The sequence below is a fragment of the Dipteris shenzhenensis genome, chromosome 17 (assembly GCF_047967505.1).
Source record: "Dipteris shenzhenensis isolate YYH24624 ecotype China chromosome 17, Dip_SZ_1.0, whole genome shotgun sequence".
Classification (NCBI taxonomy): Eukaryota; Viridiplantae; Streptophyta; class Polypodiopsida; order Gleicheniales; family Dipteridaceae; genus Dipteris; species Dipteris shenzhenensis.
Window position 1 is genome coordinate 56,390,006 of NC_141612.1, and position 17,720 is coordinate 56,407,725.

Here is a 17,720-nt window from a genome sequence, read left to right on the forward strand (position 1 = left end):
GTTTGTCCATCTTGGGAGTTGAAGCTCAACAAATACATGAATAAGGCAACTCACATAAGCTCATAGTTGATCCTCATTGCAATATTGTCACATGGACTACAATCATATGAATAAAGGTGTCCATATCTTTCGATCTTGCATCTAGCTTGGATTTCCTTGCTTACTCACATCAAAAACATGCATCAAAAGAGAGAAATGTTGTAAGAATTCAGATTGAAAAGAAGCAATTTTGAATGGACCAGTAATTCAAAATATTTGTATGATAATATATAATATATAATTATTATAACCACACATAGTGTGGGCAGGGAGGCAGCGCACTTCCTTCCCTATCCCAGAGCTTCTACGCACCTTATCTTTACCTTCCAGGAATCTCTTTATCATTTTGACAAACATCTCAAAGCCTTCAAAATCCTAGAGTTAAATCACTGAAGATCTCACTGCAACTCAATGCTGGGGAGGCAAAGAATGGATTCGCAGATTTTGATTTCCTTGTCCTTGACATCCACACAGAATGATTTGGTTTGCCATTTTCCTATGCCAAAACGTTCTATCCTCTCGGACGATCCAACATGGGTCTCGCATCTTTTAGACCATTCAACTGCAATGTCAAGAATTCCTCCGCTGAGCCCTACATCACTTGCCTGCATAACACGGTTCTTGCTCATGCCGCTACTGCTGATGTTTATACAAAGTACCCCCACGTATTACCTGTGTCCTTTTTTTTATCTCACTTTCAGCTCTCGCGATGCTTGTATTACCGATTTCACCATATCATAGCCTCCTGAGCAAGGCAAAATGAGCATCATGATCTGGTTCCGACTCGAGATCCAACCATAGCTTTTGCACCCTTAAAGCAAGCTATGCATTGTCCTTCGGGTGACAGTTTTGCTTTCTAGTGCATCACTAATGGTGGTCTGCGGGATCAAGGATTTGTTTTGTTGAGAGGTGCGCAAACACTAATGCACTCCGATGCTCAACAGGGATCCATCTCGGCTACGCTCTTGGATTAAGTTGCAGAACAGGAAACATCAACAATAGAAGATTGCAGAGGGCAACTCCTAGTAATGTTACGCCGGTAAAAAATGGAAATTTTGGAAATTTACCATCCAGGTCGTGTAAACAATTCCTCGACAAAGTGTATAGCAGCATTCTGCCTGTGATTTGCCTTATGAACGCGCTATTTTGGGTCCGTTGCACGTCTCTCTACCTCTGCTCTCCGTTTCTCTGCATCCTCTGCAGCTTCAACAAAAATCTCATGCATTCAAAGTAGCCTCTGCATGCACAACGCTTGTATGATTCAGCATTCGGCAACTCCCTGCTGATGAGCCATGAATCCAAAATCATAGGGAATGGTTAACCTGGGCCTTGGCAAACTTATACTCGAAGCAGTGGAACTTGTACTGCAAGGCCTCTACTTGATCATGGAGGTCCATGAGGTTACCATCGCGCCAAAAAGGAAAGTGCAGGTGACAAATGGAGATGGTGCAACCGAGGGGATCAAATCTAAAATCTAAAAAACCTAAACATCTAAACTAAAAATAATAAAAAGCAAAGCTATCAATGTCAAACCGTTGGATCTTGAGTACGATGAACGTTTTGGATTTTGACACTTGGCATCATGAGGGTTCACAAAGGGCAAACTTCCCTCTAGGCTGCCTGCCGTAACCAGTAAAAAGCGATGGGAACAGTCCAAATCTAGCAGAGAAAGTGAAATTTTCAAAACGGGGGCCACCAGGCCCAGTCATAAAATTGAACCCAGGCTACTGGAAGAGGTTCTCGGGAGGATGCACCGTCTCAGGCCTTTGGCGGGTCGGTCTGTGAGGAATGCTATCCCCATGCACCGATTTCTTCCGGGGATCACAGGATCCAGCGTTCCCGCGATCGTCGAGCGGCACGACTTTGTCTTCCTCGATGATGGCCTTGTAGATGGGACATTCTTGGTAGGGCAAAAAGCAAGATGGGCGCTGTTCATTCTCTCGCCCGAGCAAGACGGTGACGCTGCCAGGCGATCGATCACGATTCCCGTTGCCAAGCCATGGACAACTAAAGAATTCCTCATTGCAGGTGCTACAGAAAGGAAGGAGGGATAGCAAAAAGGAAGCATTTCAGGGGCTGGGGTGTGCGAGGGTAATCCCTCCATCCCCTCCATTGTTTCTGCCCTTTTCCTCCTCCTCCCTCCCCTCCCCCCATCGCCTCCCCCCTTCCACCTCTCCCTCCCTTCAAGCTCTATCCAACGACCTCTCTCACTCCCGATTTGCTTTAGCATAGCTCCTGCACCCTGCAGAACCGTGTCCATCCCTCCTTTTTCGCCTTCTGGAATAGTCCCTGCCATCACCGGTTTTTGAACAGCTCCCCCTGCAGCGACTTATCAATTCCTCGCAGCCTCAGATAGTCTCTTCCAAGGCATTGCTTCATTGGTCGGTCCATTTTTGTGGGAGATTTTGATCGCACGGATTTAGCTTGCATGCCCGACAAGGATATGCATGGCCGGGCAATGTGCATTCGCAAGAACTATGGCTGCCGTTTTTACTCATGTAGTCCTATTCCTTTCGATCTTTGAAGTCCGTTTGCAACGCTCGGGCCTCTGTCTTGCGGCATGGCATGCACGAATTTTGTTGCCAGGTGAGTATGAGTATTTTGACTCATTTCAGTGATGGATTTGCATTTTCAGTGTGGCTTTGCATCTCAATAGTTTGGATACATTGATCTGATATCCTACTGGTTATCACCAAAGGGATTGGGCTCTTACATGGCTGTCTTGCATTTGGTCATGTTTCCTTTCCTGTTTTAAATGCTAGCAGAGGTCCTGCTGAGGCTCATTGTACATTATTTTGCTACAAGGTCCAAGTAACTGTAGGGAACCTTGGTGATTCTCTTCATAAGTAATCAAGGGTCAAACAATGTTGATGGCACAATGATCCCATGGGAATGTAGGCTGAATCGATGGGCTTCCAACCGATGCCTCTTAGATTAAAGTTTCTTGGTGATACTCTCGTAAGTAATCAAGCGTCAAACAATGTTGATGACACAATGATCCCATGGGAATGGAGGGGCTAGTAGCTCACATTGGCTCATTGAGAGGGAGTGTTTGATCATATGGATCAACTCTCGAGTCCCCACATGTAAGCCTGCATATGTGGAGAGCACTAGGGCATAACATAGACTGCCATGTACTGATTACCTTCTTTTGTTTGATTGGGCCCTCCACATAGGGCTTAACAGTCCATGTAGGATTGCTATGGAGCTTCCCTTCGTTGGGGCTGCTCATCAGCTTGTTGGAGAGGTCAAGGCTGGGATTAAACCCAACATATAGCCCTATATATGGGCAATGGAGCTGGGTTAGCACAGCCCAGCAAAGGTGTGCTGGAGATGGGCCATTCAGAGGCCAGGAAGGAGGGATTGGTTGGCTAGTCAAAGGGCAGTTTGTGCATTGTACATACTGGTCAACAGACTAGTCTGGTCTGTGGGGTTAGCAGATCCATGAACTAGATAGTCCACATCAGCGAGTAGTTAGCCCTATATATAGTTCTCATCGTGGGGGCAGAAGTAGAACTATCAGACCTGCATATCAATGTTACGCTCTAGCCGAGGTAGCATGACCTCGGAAGAATCAGTCGACATTTCCCTTATAGGATCTATTTTTGTAATCTATGTGTTTGCGCTTTATGTAAATGATCGGGAGGGATTAATGTCAAGGTCCTAGGTGAGGGCTGATAGCACCAGACTAGATAGATCTGAGACCAGGGGCCTAGTGCAAAGAATGTGCCTAGGGGCAAGGAATTAAATGCATCCCAAGAGAGGGGTGAAATGTTGCATTAGAAAGGCCCTATATGGATGACATGTGGCATCTAGATCTATCTAGGGATTTGGGGTCTGTCAAAGCTTGAGAGAGAAGGGGAGAATAAATGGATTTACGTGATTTTGAGATAGCTCTCTCTCTCTCTCTCTCTCTCTTGCTGTGAAGCTTTGGCAGTTTGGCTGGGTGGAAGATTAAGGTGCTACTCCCGTGATCGGAACTAGAGACTAGGATAGTAAATAGTGGTAACAATTTGGTATCAGAGCGGAAGGTTGGAAGGAGAGGAAGAATCGACGGACGGTAGTTGGTGACGACGAGGTCTGCGACAGTGCAGCGCTCACGTGGACCCACGAACGGGCTGTTGGAGCGATTCGACGAAGTTAATTTGTGAGATGTAGCGCAGGAACGTGGGGACCTACGAATTGGCGGGGTGCTGGATTACTTCAAGGGCAAGGATCCGTCTGAGGATCGCGTGAGCTGGTATCACCGGACCTGACGGAGCTTCTTTGAAAAGGAAGCGAACGAAGAAAATGGTGGAGAGCGACGTAGGATAAGCAGATGGGCGACGAGCTTTGTTAAAGCTACGTAATTGGAGCAGATTTGCCATTTTTACGCACGCGTCTGTAAGGGTGCCTAGGCACTCGAAGGATCGCCAGGCGTGGAGCGCAGACCCATGTCACGACGCCCTTCGTGGATTTAACGGAGACGTGGTGGCTGACGATTGGCTTCGGGTAACATTGGTGTGGGCATCGCTGAAGGCACGGCGCCGATCGGTGAATTACAGACTACAAAGGGTAGACTAAGCCCGTAGGTTGATAGCAGACCGTACGTGCAGGCTGCAAGCAGCAGGATTCGAATTCCAGGGGGCCTTCTATCTATTTTCCCTTTTGGTTTTGGATCAGAATTCATAGACCAGGAAGGCTCTTTGTCATTTCTGTCGATTCTATGTTTTTTTTCCTGGTTTGGTTTGCTGATACTCCGTTTGCGTGAAAAGTGACAAGTATGCATGAGAGTTTGATGCTGTAGCAGGGACAGATTGTGCAGATGCCTGTATACTTGAGTCTGAGTTAATTTGCAGGAATCTCCCTAGTATAGGGAAAAGCGGGATTCGGATATATGCCTGTGTCAAATACGTAATTAGTGTGCATGTCAGGTTGCAGGAATTCCCTAGTATAGGGAATTGTGTTCAGAGTGTCAGTTTGTGATTACAGTGTTCTAAGGGTGTTTTTAAAAAAAAAAAAAAAAAAAAAAACCCCAAAACAAAACACCTACTGAACAAATGGAAGCAGGAGAAGGAGCTTCCAGGAGGGACCCTGGTGAATCAGGAGTCCGGCCGACCCAGCAGGGATCGCGCCCAATAGCTCACACTTTATCTGGCAGGATTGCATTGCTGGAAGATGCCTTGCAACAGTTGTTAGCACAGCAGTTACAAGCCAATGCAGGGCAGTCCGAACTTAGGAGAGCACTCCAGAGTATGTCTGCCAGACCTTCTCGAGAGGAGAAGGGAAAGGCTCCGATGGAACCGGAGTCTAGTGTCCATACGGTCGAGCCTAGGAAGGCTAAAGTGCCAAATATTGCTAATTACAGACCGGAAAAGTATTCTGGTCGGATGAACGACCGTAGCTCCGATGTCATTGAGACCTGGCTACACAAATGGGACGAGGCGTTCGCCATTTGTGAGATCAGAAATGACATCAAAAAGATCTGCGAGGCCACCCATATGTTTAGTGACGCGGCGGATCGGTGGTGGATTAAACAACAAAAAGACGGTATAGCATCCACTACCTGGGAGGGGTTTAAAAGAGAGTTCAGGAAACACTTCTTACCTCCTGACGAGGCATCCCGAGCTTGGGATCAATATAGGAACCTGCGTAAGAGAAATTTATCAGTGGCAGAATACACTGATAAGTTTCGAGAGAGTGTAATGAAGGTTGACGAACCCCTGCCTCAATCAATCCAAGTGAAAGATTTCATATTTGGATTGAATGATCGAATAAAAATGGAAGTTCGGGCTAAGTACGCGAACACGCTAGATGATGCAATAGCTATAGCCCTGAACTACGAGGATGCCAAGGGCAGCAAGCCAAGTGGGTTTGCACAGGTTGGAACCCAGTATGGGTATCCAAAGAAATCTGGGTTTAAGAAGAAGTGGGCTAGTAGAGGGAGTGGTTCGCAGCCGAGTGGTCAAGCAAAGCAGGTGAGACCGGCTGAAACTCCTAAGCCAAGTACCACCATTGGAGTGAAAAGGAAAGTAACTCCAATGGCAGCCCGGGCTTGGTCTAAATCTCCCTTGAACCCAGAACAGCGGGAAAAAGCGAGGAGAGAAGGCTTATGCTTTGGTTGCCTTCAACCTCATCAGTGGAGAGATTGTCCACGTAATAAAGATCGTCGGATGGCTGAGATGGTGATCTCAGAGTGCGACGTGGAGATGCAGGGGAGTCCCAGAGCGGAAGAGATGCAGATTCAGCTAGCGGGATCTTCTCAGAGGTTAGTACCTTGTTTGTTATGTGTGTCTGTTACTAAGTTAGTGACGAGTGCACTTGATAACATCCTATCTAAGCCCGCAGCAACGGGGTATACGGCCTTTAATGATACGGAGTTAATTAAAATGAAAGGGCAAGTAGCCAGTCATGATGTCATTGTGTTGTTTGACTCGGCGTCAACTCACAATGTGATTAACTCCAAGCTCGTGAAGAGGCTGAAACTAAGGACGAGTCCATCTGACTATGCGTATACAGTCAGGATGGCAGATGGAAGTTCAACTGAAGTATGGGACCAAAGGGTTACCCAGTTGGAGCTTCGGATTCAGGACTATGTTGAGAAGCTTGATTTTGAAATGACCAAGCTTGCTCATGCGGATATAGCCCTGGGAATGGCGTGGCATTCTAGGAAGAATCCAGCCATTGATTGGAAAAAGCACGTATATCAATTCAAGATGAATGATGTGCTTTATGTCTTGCGAGGTGAAAAAGATATACCTCAGGGACCGTTGGTTTCCGTGATGGAAATCAGAAAGGCTCAAGTAGAGTTTTTATACCTTTGCACAGCATCGGTAGAGTCAGTGGATGAGTCTTCGGCTAGCACTGATGTTATGCAAAGTGATGAGATGGCCAAGTTGGCTAACCTTATAACAGAGGAGTTCTCTGAATGCTTTAGGGATGAACTACCTTATGGGTTACCTCCAGAGCGGAAAGTTCAGCATAAGATTGAACTGATCCCGGGGGCAGAACCTGTAAATAGACCTCCCTATAGAATGAGTTTTACGGAAGAAGCGGAGGTGCGTAGACAACTGGAAGAATACCTCAAGCTGGGGCAGATTCAACCAAGTTTCTCACCTTTTGCTTCACCAGTGATATTAAAGAGGAAAAAGGATGATACGTTTCGCCTCTGTATAGATTACAGAGCATTGAATAATATCACTGTTAAGCACAGGTATCCGATGGCTCGGATTGATGATTTGCTAGATGCATTACATGGAGCCGTGATTTTCAGCAAGATAGATCTTAAGTGCGGCTATCATCAGATCCGGATTAGAGCCGAGGATGTGCATAAAACCGCTTTTAGAAGCAGGTTTGGTCATTATGAGTTTTTGGTAATGCCCTTCGGACTTACCAATGCTCCAGCGACCTTCGTCATGCTTATGAACGATTTACTACGTCCGTATATCGGAAAGTTTGTAGTACATTTTATTGACGATATCCTGATATTCAGTAAAAGTGTTACTGAGCATTGTGAACACTTAAGAGTAGTGTTCAGTACTTTGAGGAAAGCCAGTCTTTATGTAAATAAAAAGAAAACTATACTGTGTATGGTTAGGCTTGAGTATTTAGGGTTCATAATTACTCCACAGGGGGTAGAAATGGATCCGAAGAAAGTGGCTGCGATACTAACTTGGCCAATCCCTCAGAGTCTGACCGCGTTGCGATCATTCTTGGGATTTGTCCAGTTTTATAGAAGGCATATCAAAGGATATTCCGGAATAGTATCGCCCTTGACTGATCTGACCTCAGATAAAGTACCTTTTATTTGGGGACAGAATCAACAAGAAAGTTTTAACACCATAAAACAAGCTGTGGTCACAGGACCGGTATTAAAAATAGTTGATCCCCAGAAACCGTTGTTCCTAGAAACCGATGCAAGTGGCATTGCGGTAGGAGCAGTCCTCCTTCAAGAGGGAAGGCCAGTAGCCTTTGAAAGCAAGAAGCTTTCTCCCTCTCAAAGGAATTGGCCAACTCATGAATTAGAGTTGTATGCTGTTATCCATGCTTTGAAAACATGGAGGCATTATTTGTATGGTTCAGAGTTTTATGTGGATGTAGATCATGATACTCTGAAACATTTTTGTAAACAGCCTGACTTGAGGGGCCGCCAAGCTAGGTGGGCAGAGCTCATGCAGGAGTTTAATTTAACGATTCGGTACCGAAGAGGAAAAGACAATAAGGTAGCTGATGCGTTGTCTCGCATTATGCACAACCTGAGTTTCACGGTATTAGAGAGTGCTCTAATGACCGAGATCAGAGAAACTCAGAAGGTGGACGAGTTTGTCCAGAGCTTATGGCCTAAGGCTCATGTGTTAAAACCCGGGGAAAATGAAAAGGATGACCTGGCATCCAGAAAAGGCCAAACTTATGCAAGATATACCATAAGGGATGGTATGCTAGTTAGAAATGGCAAGGTTGTAGTACCTGGTCAGAATGATCTCAGGCAGAGAGTCATTCGACAATGCCATGATAGCCCGTGTGCGGGACATCCAGGAGTCGAGAAGACATATGATCTCGTGAAGCGAGATTTCTTTTGGCCAAAGATGAAAAAGCATATTCATGAATATGTGACACGGTGTTTCTCGTGTCAGGTAAGTAAGGCCGAGCGGGTGAAGCCACCTGGACTTTTACAGCCCTTGGAAATACCACTAAGTAAGTGGGAGAGCATTTCCATGGACTTTATTGTAGGGTTACCTGCAACACAAGGAGGGTATAATTCTATCCTTGTGGTGGTTGATCGTCTAACCAAGATGGCTCACTTCATTCCGACTAGAGAGTCTGTTAGTGCCCCGCAAGTGGCGGATTTGTTTATTAGACATATATTTCGTCTGCATGGATTGCCTAGATCCATAGTGTCAGACAGAGATGTCAGATTTACCGGTCATTTTTGGACAGCGGTATTTGAGACACTAAGGACGGAGTTGGGAATGAGTAGTGGGGATCATCCTGAGACGGATGGTCAGACGGAGAGAGTCAACCAGACTTTAGAGGATATGCTGAGAGCATATGTGTCATTGAGGCAACATACATGGGACAAGTGGTTGCCATTGTTGGAGTTTGCCTACAATGATAGGAAACATTCATCTACTGGGTTCAGTCCGTTTGAGCTGAACTATGGTTATAGACCAGCCAATCCAACTATAGTTGGAGTACCTCAGAAAGTGCCTAGTGCCGCGAACTTTGTAGTTCAGATGCGGGAGATGCTAGCACTTGCGAGAGCTAACATCCGCCAGGCTATGGATAGAGCCAAGGTGTATGCGGATGAAAATCGGTCTATAAGAGTATTTGAAGAAGGAGAAAAAGTTTTTCTCAGAATTCCTTCGCACTCGAAGTCGTTGACTTCAGGAGAGTGTGCTAAGTTATCACCTCGATACTGTGGACCGTGGTTAATTCTAAAGAGAATAGGCAGTGTAGCCTATAAATTAGAATTGCCACAGGGGTGTAAGGTGCACCCGGTTTTTCATGTTTCACGTTTAAAGAAATTTTTACATACTGGTGACTCACTAATCGAAGGTGTGGTTTTGTTTCAGGAGATAGAGGATATTGCAAGGCGCAAACCAACAAGAATCCTGGACCGAGGAACAATGCAAATACGAAATCGGAAGATACCCACGGTGTTGGTTGCATGGCATGGTCAGCCTCTATCCGAAGCTACCTGGGAATCCGTATATCAGTTGCGGAGAGTGTTCCCAGACTTTATCATCGAGGACGCTGATGTCTGAAGAGGGAAGGAATGTTACGCTCTAGCCGAGGTAGCATGACCTCGGAAGAATCAGTCGACATTTCCCTTATAGGATCTATTTTTGTAATCTATGTGTTTGCGCTTTATGTAAATGATCGGGAGGGATTAATGTCAAGGTCCTAGGTGAGGGCTGATAGCACCAGACTAGATAGATCTGAGACCAGGGGCCTAGTGCAAAGAATGTGCCTAGGGGCAAGGAATTAAATGCATCCCAAGAGAGGGGTGAAATGTTGCATTAGAAAGGCCCTATATGGATGACATGTGGCATCTAGATCTATCTAGGGATTTGGGGTCTGTCAAAGCTTGAGAGAGAAGGGGAGAATAAATGGATTTACGTGATTTTGAGATAGCTCTCTCTCTCTCTCTCTCTCTCTTGCTGTGAAGCTTTGGCAGTTTGGCTGGGTGGAAGATTAAGGTGCTACTCCCGTGATCGGAACTAGAGACTAGGATAGTAAATAGTGGTAACAATCAACCCTTCAGGAGTGCAACCCTAGGCATTAGAGGAGGCAGATAGTTTCAGCAGCATGGTGCAGCAAAGACACCAGCAAGTAGGAGCCCTTATCACATGTGGAGAGCTCAATCAATGAGCACAGAGGTGCAGATAAGGTGCTGACAAAGCCATGGTAGGGTTCCTTCCTAAGCCAATCAAGATCTCGCTTGAGAGGCATGCAGCAGCAGGAGAGAGTAGGAGGTTTGATAACAGCTTGTGCTTCAGATCTAGCCAAGGATTATAAATTACTCATGCAGTTTAGAGATTCTGGCAGATACGTGACTTAGCATGGCAGTACTAAATTTGGTGGGTAATGTGGGTCTGAGTGGGTTGGGGATTGGGATTCCAGGCATTAAGATAGTTTAGGACAGGCTTTCTTGATGGTGTTACATCAAATAGTTGATGCATCTTTGATGGAGCTTAGAGCAACATCTGTGATCCTCTCAGGCTCAAATGGAGAAGATTAGATGGACGCTGTTTAGATGGAGCACATGGAGGTGTAATAGGACAAGCAGGACATATGTTTAGTGCCACTTGATCAGTGAGCTATAATAGGACAAGCAGGACTTGTGGGTGTATAGCTCAACAACCGAGGACATCTTCAGTATGCTCGAGTGTTTTTTCCAAGGGAGCAGTTGTAGGATATCTCAGCCATGAGTGTGTGGGTCCACTGGTGGTCATTGACTGGGGGTGCCCATGACAAAAGGGTCCATGCCCTAGCCGTGAGTCTGCAAAGGGGGAGCGCAACAGGGCTTGACACCCTTGGATGCTCCTTGGATTTATTTTGAAGACTGATGCAGATGCCACACGGGCATTGCATGCAGCCCACATTTATGCACTTGGAGTCCACACGGGACAGCCACATGGCTGTCTGCCTAAGGGCTACCTGTGGTCTGTCATATGGGCAACAAGCATGACTGCCATATGTGGCAGATGAATGCCCAGCCATGGAAGGCTGATGGCCTAGCTCATGGAGGTTTATGGGCTAGAGAAGGCCTATCTGGAAGACTTGGCCAAGGGCCAGATCTGATTGCCTTATCTCTGCAAAGTTTCATGACTATATCTCTGCAAAGTTTCACGACTATCGATAACATGTGCCTATGATATAAGCCTATCGGTGCACAATTATTTGACACTTAAGCATCGGACATGATCAAAATTGAGAAAATGTGCATGTTACACCATACAATGATGTCCAAATCTTATGAAAATTTGCAAGTATAAATGCTATACTTATTGAAATATCTCAACAAAGTTTCTTGACTATCGAGAGCACATAGAGGTTTGGTACAAACATGCACATAGAGGTTTGGTACAAACATACAGATACACAATTTTTTATAACTACAAACTGTGCATGTTTGGAAAATGAGAGTGTGCATGCCCCTCCAAATGATATGCGATCCTTATGAAACTTTGCAAGAATAAGGACCTTACTCATTGGAAGGTCTTTGCAAAGTTTCATGACCATCGGCAACATACACCTGTGATATTGCACTGATGCACAGTGTTTTGATACTTACACACCATACAAATGATTAGATAGTATTTATACATATTAGGCGTATCTATGAAATTATTTTGTATTATATCCCCATGATACTCATCATACTAAACACCAAACCTAAACCTTAGATCATAGACCCTAAACCCTAGACCCTAGCTTAAGCCATAGATGCTAAACTCTAAATCCTAGGTCCTCGATCCTAGATCTTAAACCATATAATCTAAACCCTAAACACTAAAAGCTATATCTTAAACCATATATTCTAAACGGTACACCCTTAAAGCCTTCCATAGTGCAGTTCCTGCGCCCAGTTGAATCCTCAACGATTCAGGAGGACAGCATGCAGTTCATATTTCCAGGAGCCTATGAAAGTGCCATATTACCTGTTGTTCAGGAGTTCATAGTAGTAGCGTGATGGGATGATTGGCCACAACAGTTTGGCTTCCAGTCTTCGTGGCAATATTGGTTCTCAGGAGTTTCTATTGAGATATCGTGTTATCATAGCACAACATTTGTTCCTCAGCCTTTTGAAGTAGTGTCAGATCAGTCCCTGGGAGGACAGGTCAAGCATCACTTGTTGGCCATCATGATCACGTTTGCTTGGGGAATTCACTCAGTCCCTCAGCAGCAGCCATTATCTAGAATGTAAGCAGGAGGGAATGCCACATGCACCCCTGGACTAGGGTGCATTGTGACACATAGTCAGACCCAAGATATTTTATCGTATGCTGTGACCCCTTTGTGAGCCCTAGTCTAGGGACGAGTCAGGCATGGTATTTTCAGCATATATATGAGTATTTGGGCAAGGATTTAGGGCCTTTTGAGGGATTTCCAGCAGCCACCCAACCAAGGGCCAGCTAGGTCGCCCTTGGTCAGCATGTGTTGTTGACTAGGTTGGGGTAGTTGACGTGACCAGTCAAGTTGGTTGACCCGATCGGTAGATCGCTCAACCAGTCCGCCATTTTGGCTGGAAAAGTCGGGCCACTAAAGCCCTATACAAGGGGGCCCTTGCCCCCTCTTTTGGCATTCAGTCCCCAGCCTCCAGCAGCAGTTCCATCCCTTGTGCAGCCCTCAGCAGGCCCCCGAGTGTGCAAGTACAGAAGCAGTCCATTGCCATACCAAATCGCGATCCAAAGGGGAGTTTGTTGGCAGCACTTCAGCCAGGGTTTGGCCAGCACAAGCAGTGAGGTTTGGGGTTCTGTTTCAGCAGCAGAGCTCCATCTCCCACAGTCGCAATTAGGGGAGTTTTCTTAGCTCAGTTTTGTATGCCAATTTGGCACTCCTGTACACAGTATAGTCAGGGCATTTATGCCAGCATTATAAGTTCTCCTTTTACATTTCATCTATTTTCCGCACAGCAAGTTCCCGCATGTTACAAATTCTCTTTGGGGCGGGTTCCCCCAATTGGGCACCAAACAATGTGTAGATCTCTTCATGTGATATTTACTCCTTTAAATTTGTGCATTGCAAGCATTCTTCTTGACTGCTCGGGCCTAGACTTTGAGCTCCCTTGCTACCTCCAACCCCCTCTAAATGAATCACTTCCCGATACTGCCTACTAGGTCACTGGGATAAGTACACTAAAGAATCTAACCGGAACTGCCTTCAAGGCTGGTGGGTTAAAAGATAATCAATGGGTCTCCTTTTCTGTTTTTCCTTTTTTTCACAACCCTGTCTCTTTATTATCGGTGGGTTAACCAAGATGAAATGGAGGAGGTAACTAAAGGCCATACCCTCCCTGAGTTACCTAACACTTATGGTGTATTGCTTCTGTGTCAGATCTTGATTGATCCAAATTGCATTGCTTTTTAATTGTTGTTTGTGTTTTAGCACCTTCAACCTTGTGTTGGCCTGAAGTTGACCATCAGATGATGTCTCCTTTCTTTCCCACTTGAAGACATTAAAAGGAGAGAGTTGGCTCTGTGATGTCTCCCAAGAGTTCATTTAGTACTTTGTTACTGTCTTCTTTTATGCCCACAATCCTGAGATTTAGTGTTGTTTTTTCAATTTTTTGATTCTCTTTGATGCTACCTTGTGCAATTCGCCATTCATGATTTTATGCAATGTTTTAAGAAGCTGTCTGTGTGATTTGATCGCTTCTCTTGTGTTTGGCCGGTGATTTCTCCTGCGTCTGCCTTCTTCTTGTGTTGTGCCTCTTGGGACACTTTTCTCCTTTCGTCTACAACTATGCATCCTGCATCCATTTTCTTTTCCAGAGTGAGAATGTTTTGTTGCATCCTTTTTCTCAATCTCATGAGAGCAGCGAAATGTCTTTTCATCTCTAAAGTTTCCTTTTGGAGGTGAAAATTGCTCTCTTTATGTCCAGAATGCTAGGTGTTGATACTTTACCAAATTGACTGGGAAATTTACCGTTTTGGGTTTCACACCTCAAATTGCCTTTGAGAGGTGGTCATTTCTTGGAAATGAGAGAGAGAGAGAGAGAGAGAGGCGCATGTGTGTGCATTTTTTGCAGCTGTATACTTTTGCAAACCTCTGTAGCTCTCTGTTGATTGTATTTCCTATAAGCAATTTTAGTTACTTGTTGCTGCTTTCTTTTTTAGTTGTCTGCAGTCATTTGTTTATCTGTTGTTCTTTAGTTGTATTTGCATGTGTGCAGAGAGGCTAACTTTGTGGTTCCTTTGTATTTGTGGTGTGCAAGTTTAATTGGTTGCAATTCTTTTCCTCCATATGCAGCTTATATTCCGTTGGGACGTGTCTAAATGGTTGACTGCTCAATTGGCTCTAACTGTTCTCACTTGTCTCCATTGCCTCCCAACTTGTCAGTGTAGTGCACAGTCTGCTAGATAAAACTGACGTCTTAGAGAGAGAGAGAGAGAGAGAGAGAGAGAGAGAGAGGAGCAGTGCCTCAGTGCAGACTGTAAACGAGCTGCAAAATGCCTGGATGGATTCTTCTGTGTTTCTGTATGACAGATAAGGTTTGGGTTGGTGGCTCTTACATGATTTATAAACGACCTTTTTGTTTTTCCAAATTACAGAGGATCTTTCCAGCATATCAATATATTATGTGTTTGTCATTCCTCCTTACTTTGCTATGGTTTTGCGTGCATTTTCTGTACTAGAAGGCATTGGACTAGCAATAGTAAATGACTGCTATCCTTACTTATGCAAGCATCTATTAACAGATGACAGGTAGTTCATCATTTTAATTCCTTTTTGGATTTTTATAATCCATGGTTTTCTTTGTAAACCAGGAACTCATTAGCTCAGCTTCTTCTAGATTTGATTTTTTGTTTTTTTTTGCGCAGTGCTAGGATAAGAGCTGCTTTGAAGTATTTCCTGTATGCTGGAAAGGATCAACTGGATGTTACTAGGGTGGAAAATATCATTACTGGCTTCCAGTCATTCCAGAAATTGACAGCTGTAAAACCAAAGAGTATCGAGAACAGAATTAGGAGATTTCAGCCCCCTGTTGACTTGGCTATGAAAGAAGTTTTGAATTCAATGTTCACTTATGATGGTAGCTACCTTTAGGAGCTATTATTGACAGAGGTATCTCAAACACCAAAACCAATAGCATGTCCCTCTCTATTTCCAGAACTTGCATGTTTATTAATAGAAGTAAATTGGCATTGCAGCTTGTCTGTACAGTTGATGCACTTTCACGTGATGCAGTGGCAGAAATCTGGCATTATTTTTCTTCACGAGCTATTGTTTCACTCCCCCCTGCTCTTTTGACTCCCAAGTCTTGGCCTATTCCTCTGCCAGGATTTTTGTTTGGCTCAGCTCGTGTCGCAACTCTAAGTGTTGAGGATCAAGAAGCTTTGGAAACTGTAAAGAGACTATGGGTTTTGGTTGAGCCTCAACTTACCCAGAGGACAAGGACAGTAGGTAAATTGGACTTTAAAACCTTCAAAAGATCACAATCTGTTATTCCCTTGAAGTAATTTGTTTTGTAAGCTTTTTAGGTATAAACTGTTTAAGGTTTTGTTTTGTCTCAGAAATGGCGGAAGTTGCAGGTACCACGATGCTGCTGATTTCTGAACTTTTACCAGGCATGGTCAATACTAGGCAAAGGTTTATTTTAATGCTTTTACAAAGGCAAGCTCTGCACCTAGCAGACGATCGTGATGGGAAACAGTCGGTTGCAGAATGGGATAGGGATCCATCTGCTTTTGCTCGTAAAACGGGGCCCATTATGTGTTTTCGAAATGAAAAGAATATTGATTGGGCAGCATTTGTATCATTGAACTATCCCATGTTTTTTTAGGGATATTGGTTGGAGGCTCGAGTTGCCTTTTATATATGCATAGCCGGTTGTGAGAGGTAATGCCAAGATGTGGTATTACAAAGTGGGGATCTGTGAAAGTGGCCGGCATCAGCTGCACTAGAGCATTTTCTATGGTTTTATGAGTCAATCAGTTCCCAACAAAAACACGCGTCACGAAGGAAATCTCACTCAATGGTACATGTCTTCCTGTCATACATTTGCTTTCCAAGAACCTCTTTTGGGTGAAAAGGACATATATGTCCATGATTGGCATATATAAGAAATTGCATTAATCATAATGACAGCACCTCGGCATTGACATGGCATATATGCTGACATTTGCTTGCCAAGATTCATTTCAGAATAAGCACGGCATGTGCACTCGAGCATTTCCCATTTGCAATGCACAATTTCATATGTGATGAGATTTCTCAAGCTTGTTTGGATTTGTAAAGTGATTTTGACATGCAGTCTACTTAATGTGAAGCCATCCAAGGGTATTTGCATGCCTATATTGTATGATATTCTGGGGCTGATTGAGATCCTAGTTATGGATTTCAGTCACTAAGTATTGTGATATGTTAACGGGCTTGAGACAAATTGATGCTGTACACTTGAATGTCTAATCGTAGTGGAGGTGGGGTCACCAGTTGTGAGGAGTATCAGGTCAGGAATGGTAAGCATTTATTAACTCTATAATTGCAGAATGTATCTAAGTATATTCTGGAAGCATGCCAATTGGAGTGTTTTGAAATTTGTACCCCATATCAATGTGCCATGAGAGCATTCACACTGGTACTCATTTATTTTGCATGGGACTTGTTCTTCCTGTTCTTCCTATTTTTGGACTGAGAGGATGTTGAATTTAATCCAGTTCTCGTGAATTCCATCAGTTTTTGACTTGCATATTCGTCTTTTATGACCATATGCTGTAAGTGATGGCTATATGGCTACTACTGTATTGAAGAAGTTGCAGACGTATCTTGTATGTCTACCCATGGACCATCCAATAGACCACTCAGTTGTTATGATAAAAAAATCTGAGGGCCACCGTCCTCCTACCAAGGAGAGGATATGAGACATCATATCTGATTCTGAGATAAATTTAGAAATTTTCAGTTATCTCATGATCCACTGTCGTTCCTCTACCAAGGAGAGAATATGAGACATTAGATCTAATTCTGAGCTACTCATGTTAACATAAACGTAAACATATACATATACGTACACATATACATGTGTGCGTGCATGGGTGTATGTATGTACTCATGTCTATATGTAATTGTAAATGTAAATATATGGATGTATGTATAATTGCATGAGCTAGGACTTTGCTCTTAATTATCTTGTGTCCTAGTGCTCGCTGCTCAACCTTGGTAGAGAAGCCTACCCAAAAGAATCTCTTGTACCTTGGACATATATCTAACTGATGTCAAGGGTCAAACTCCTAGTCTCTAGGGGGAGAATGAAGTAGGGTGTGGCTTTTCTTACCAACCCATCATTCTTGCAAATTTTCATGTCTTTCAAGGTGTCTAGATAAAGGTCACCTTGTCACATCTCAAACCCTTACAACAAAACTTGTGAGACAAGGTATCAAGTAAGTACTTTATATATATATATATATATATATATATATATAGAGAGAGAGAGAGAGAGAGAGAGAGAGAGAGTCTATTAATGTCCACGGGAGACC

The 17,720-nt window shown here is 44.1% G+C and overlaps 1 protein-coding gene across 2 annotated transcripts; it reads left to right on the forward strand.

Annotated features, from left to right (window-relative positions):
* The first annotated feature begins 1,770 nt into the window (after positions 1 to 1,770).
* LOC147892342 (uncharacterized) lies at positions 1,771 to 16,293 on the forward strand. 2 transcript variants are annotated; one of them, XR_015542488.1, is made up of 4 exons: positions 1,771 to 2,625; positions 15,066 to 15,309; positions 15,396 to 15,648; positions 15,759 to 16,293. XR_015542488.1 is itself a non-coding variant. In XM_087388748.1 (2 exons), exons 1-2 carry the CDS (start codon positions 15,336 to 15,338, stop codon positions 16,025 to 16,027), a joined length of 582 nt encoding a protein of 193 aa, XP_087244874.1. In that variant the 5' UTR covers positions 15,332 to 15,335; the 3' UTR covers positions 16,028 to 16,293. The 2 variants fall into 2 exon arrangements, 1 of the variants encoding a protein (XP_087244874.1); XM_087388748.1 differs by lacking the exons at positions 1,771 to 2,625; positions 15,066 to 15,309 and having other exon boundaries at positions 15,332 to 15,648.
* The last annotated feature ends 1,427 nt before the right edge of the window (positions 16,294 to 17,720 follow it).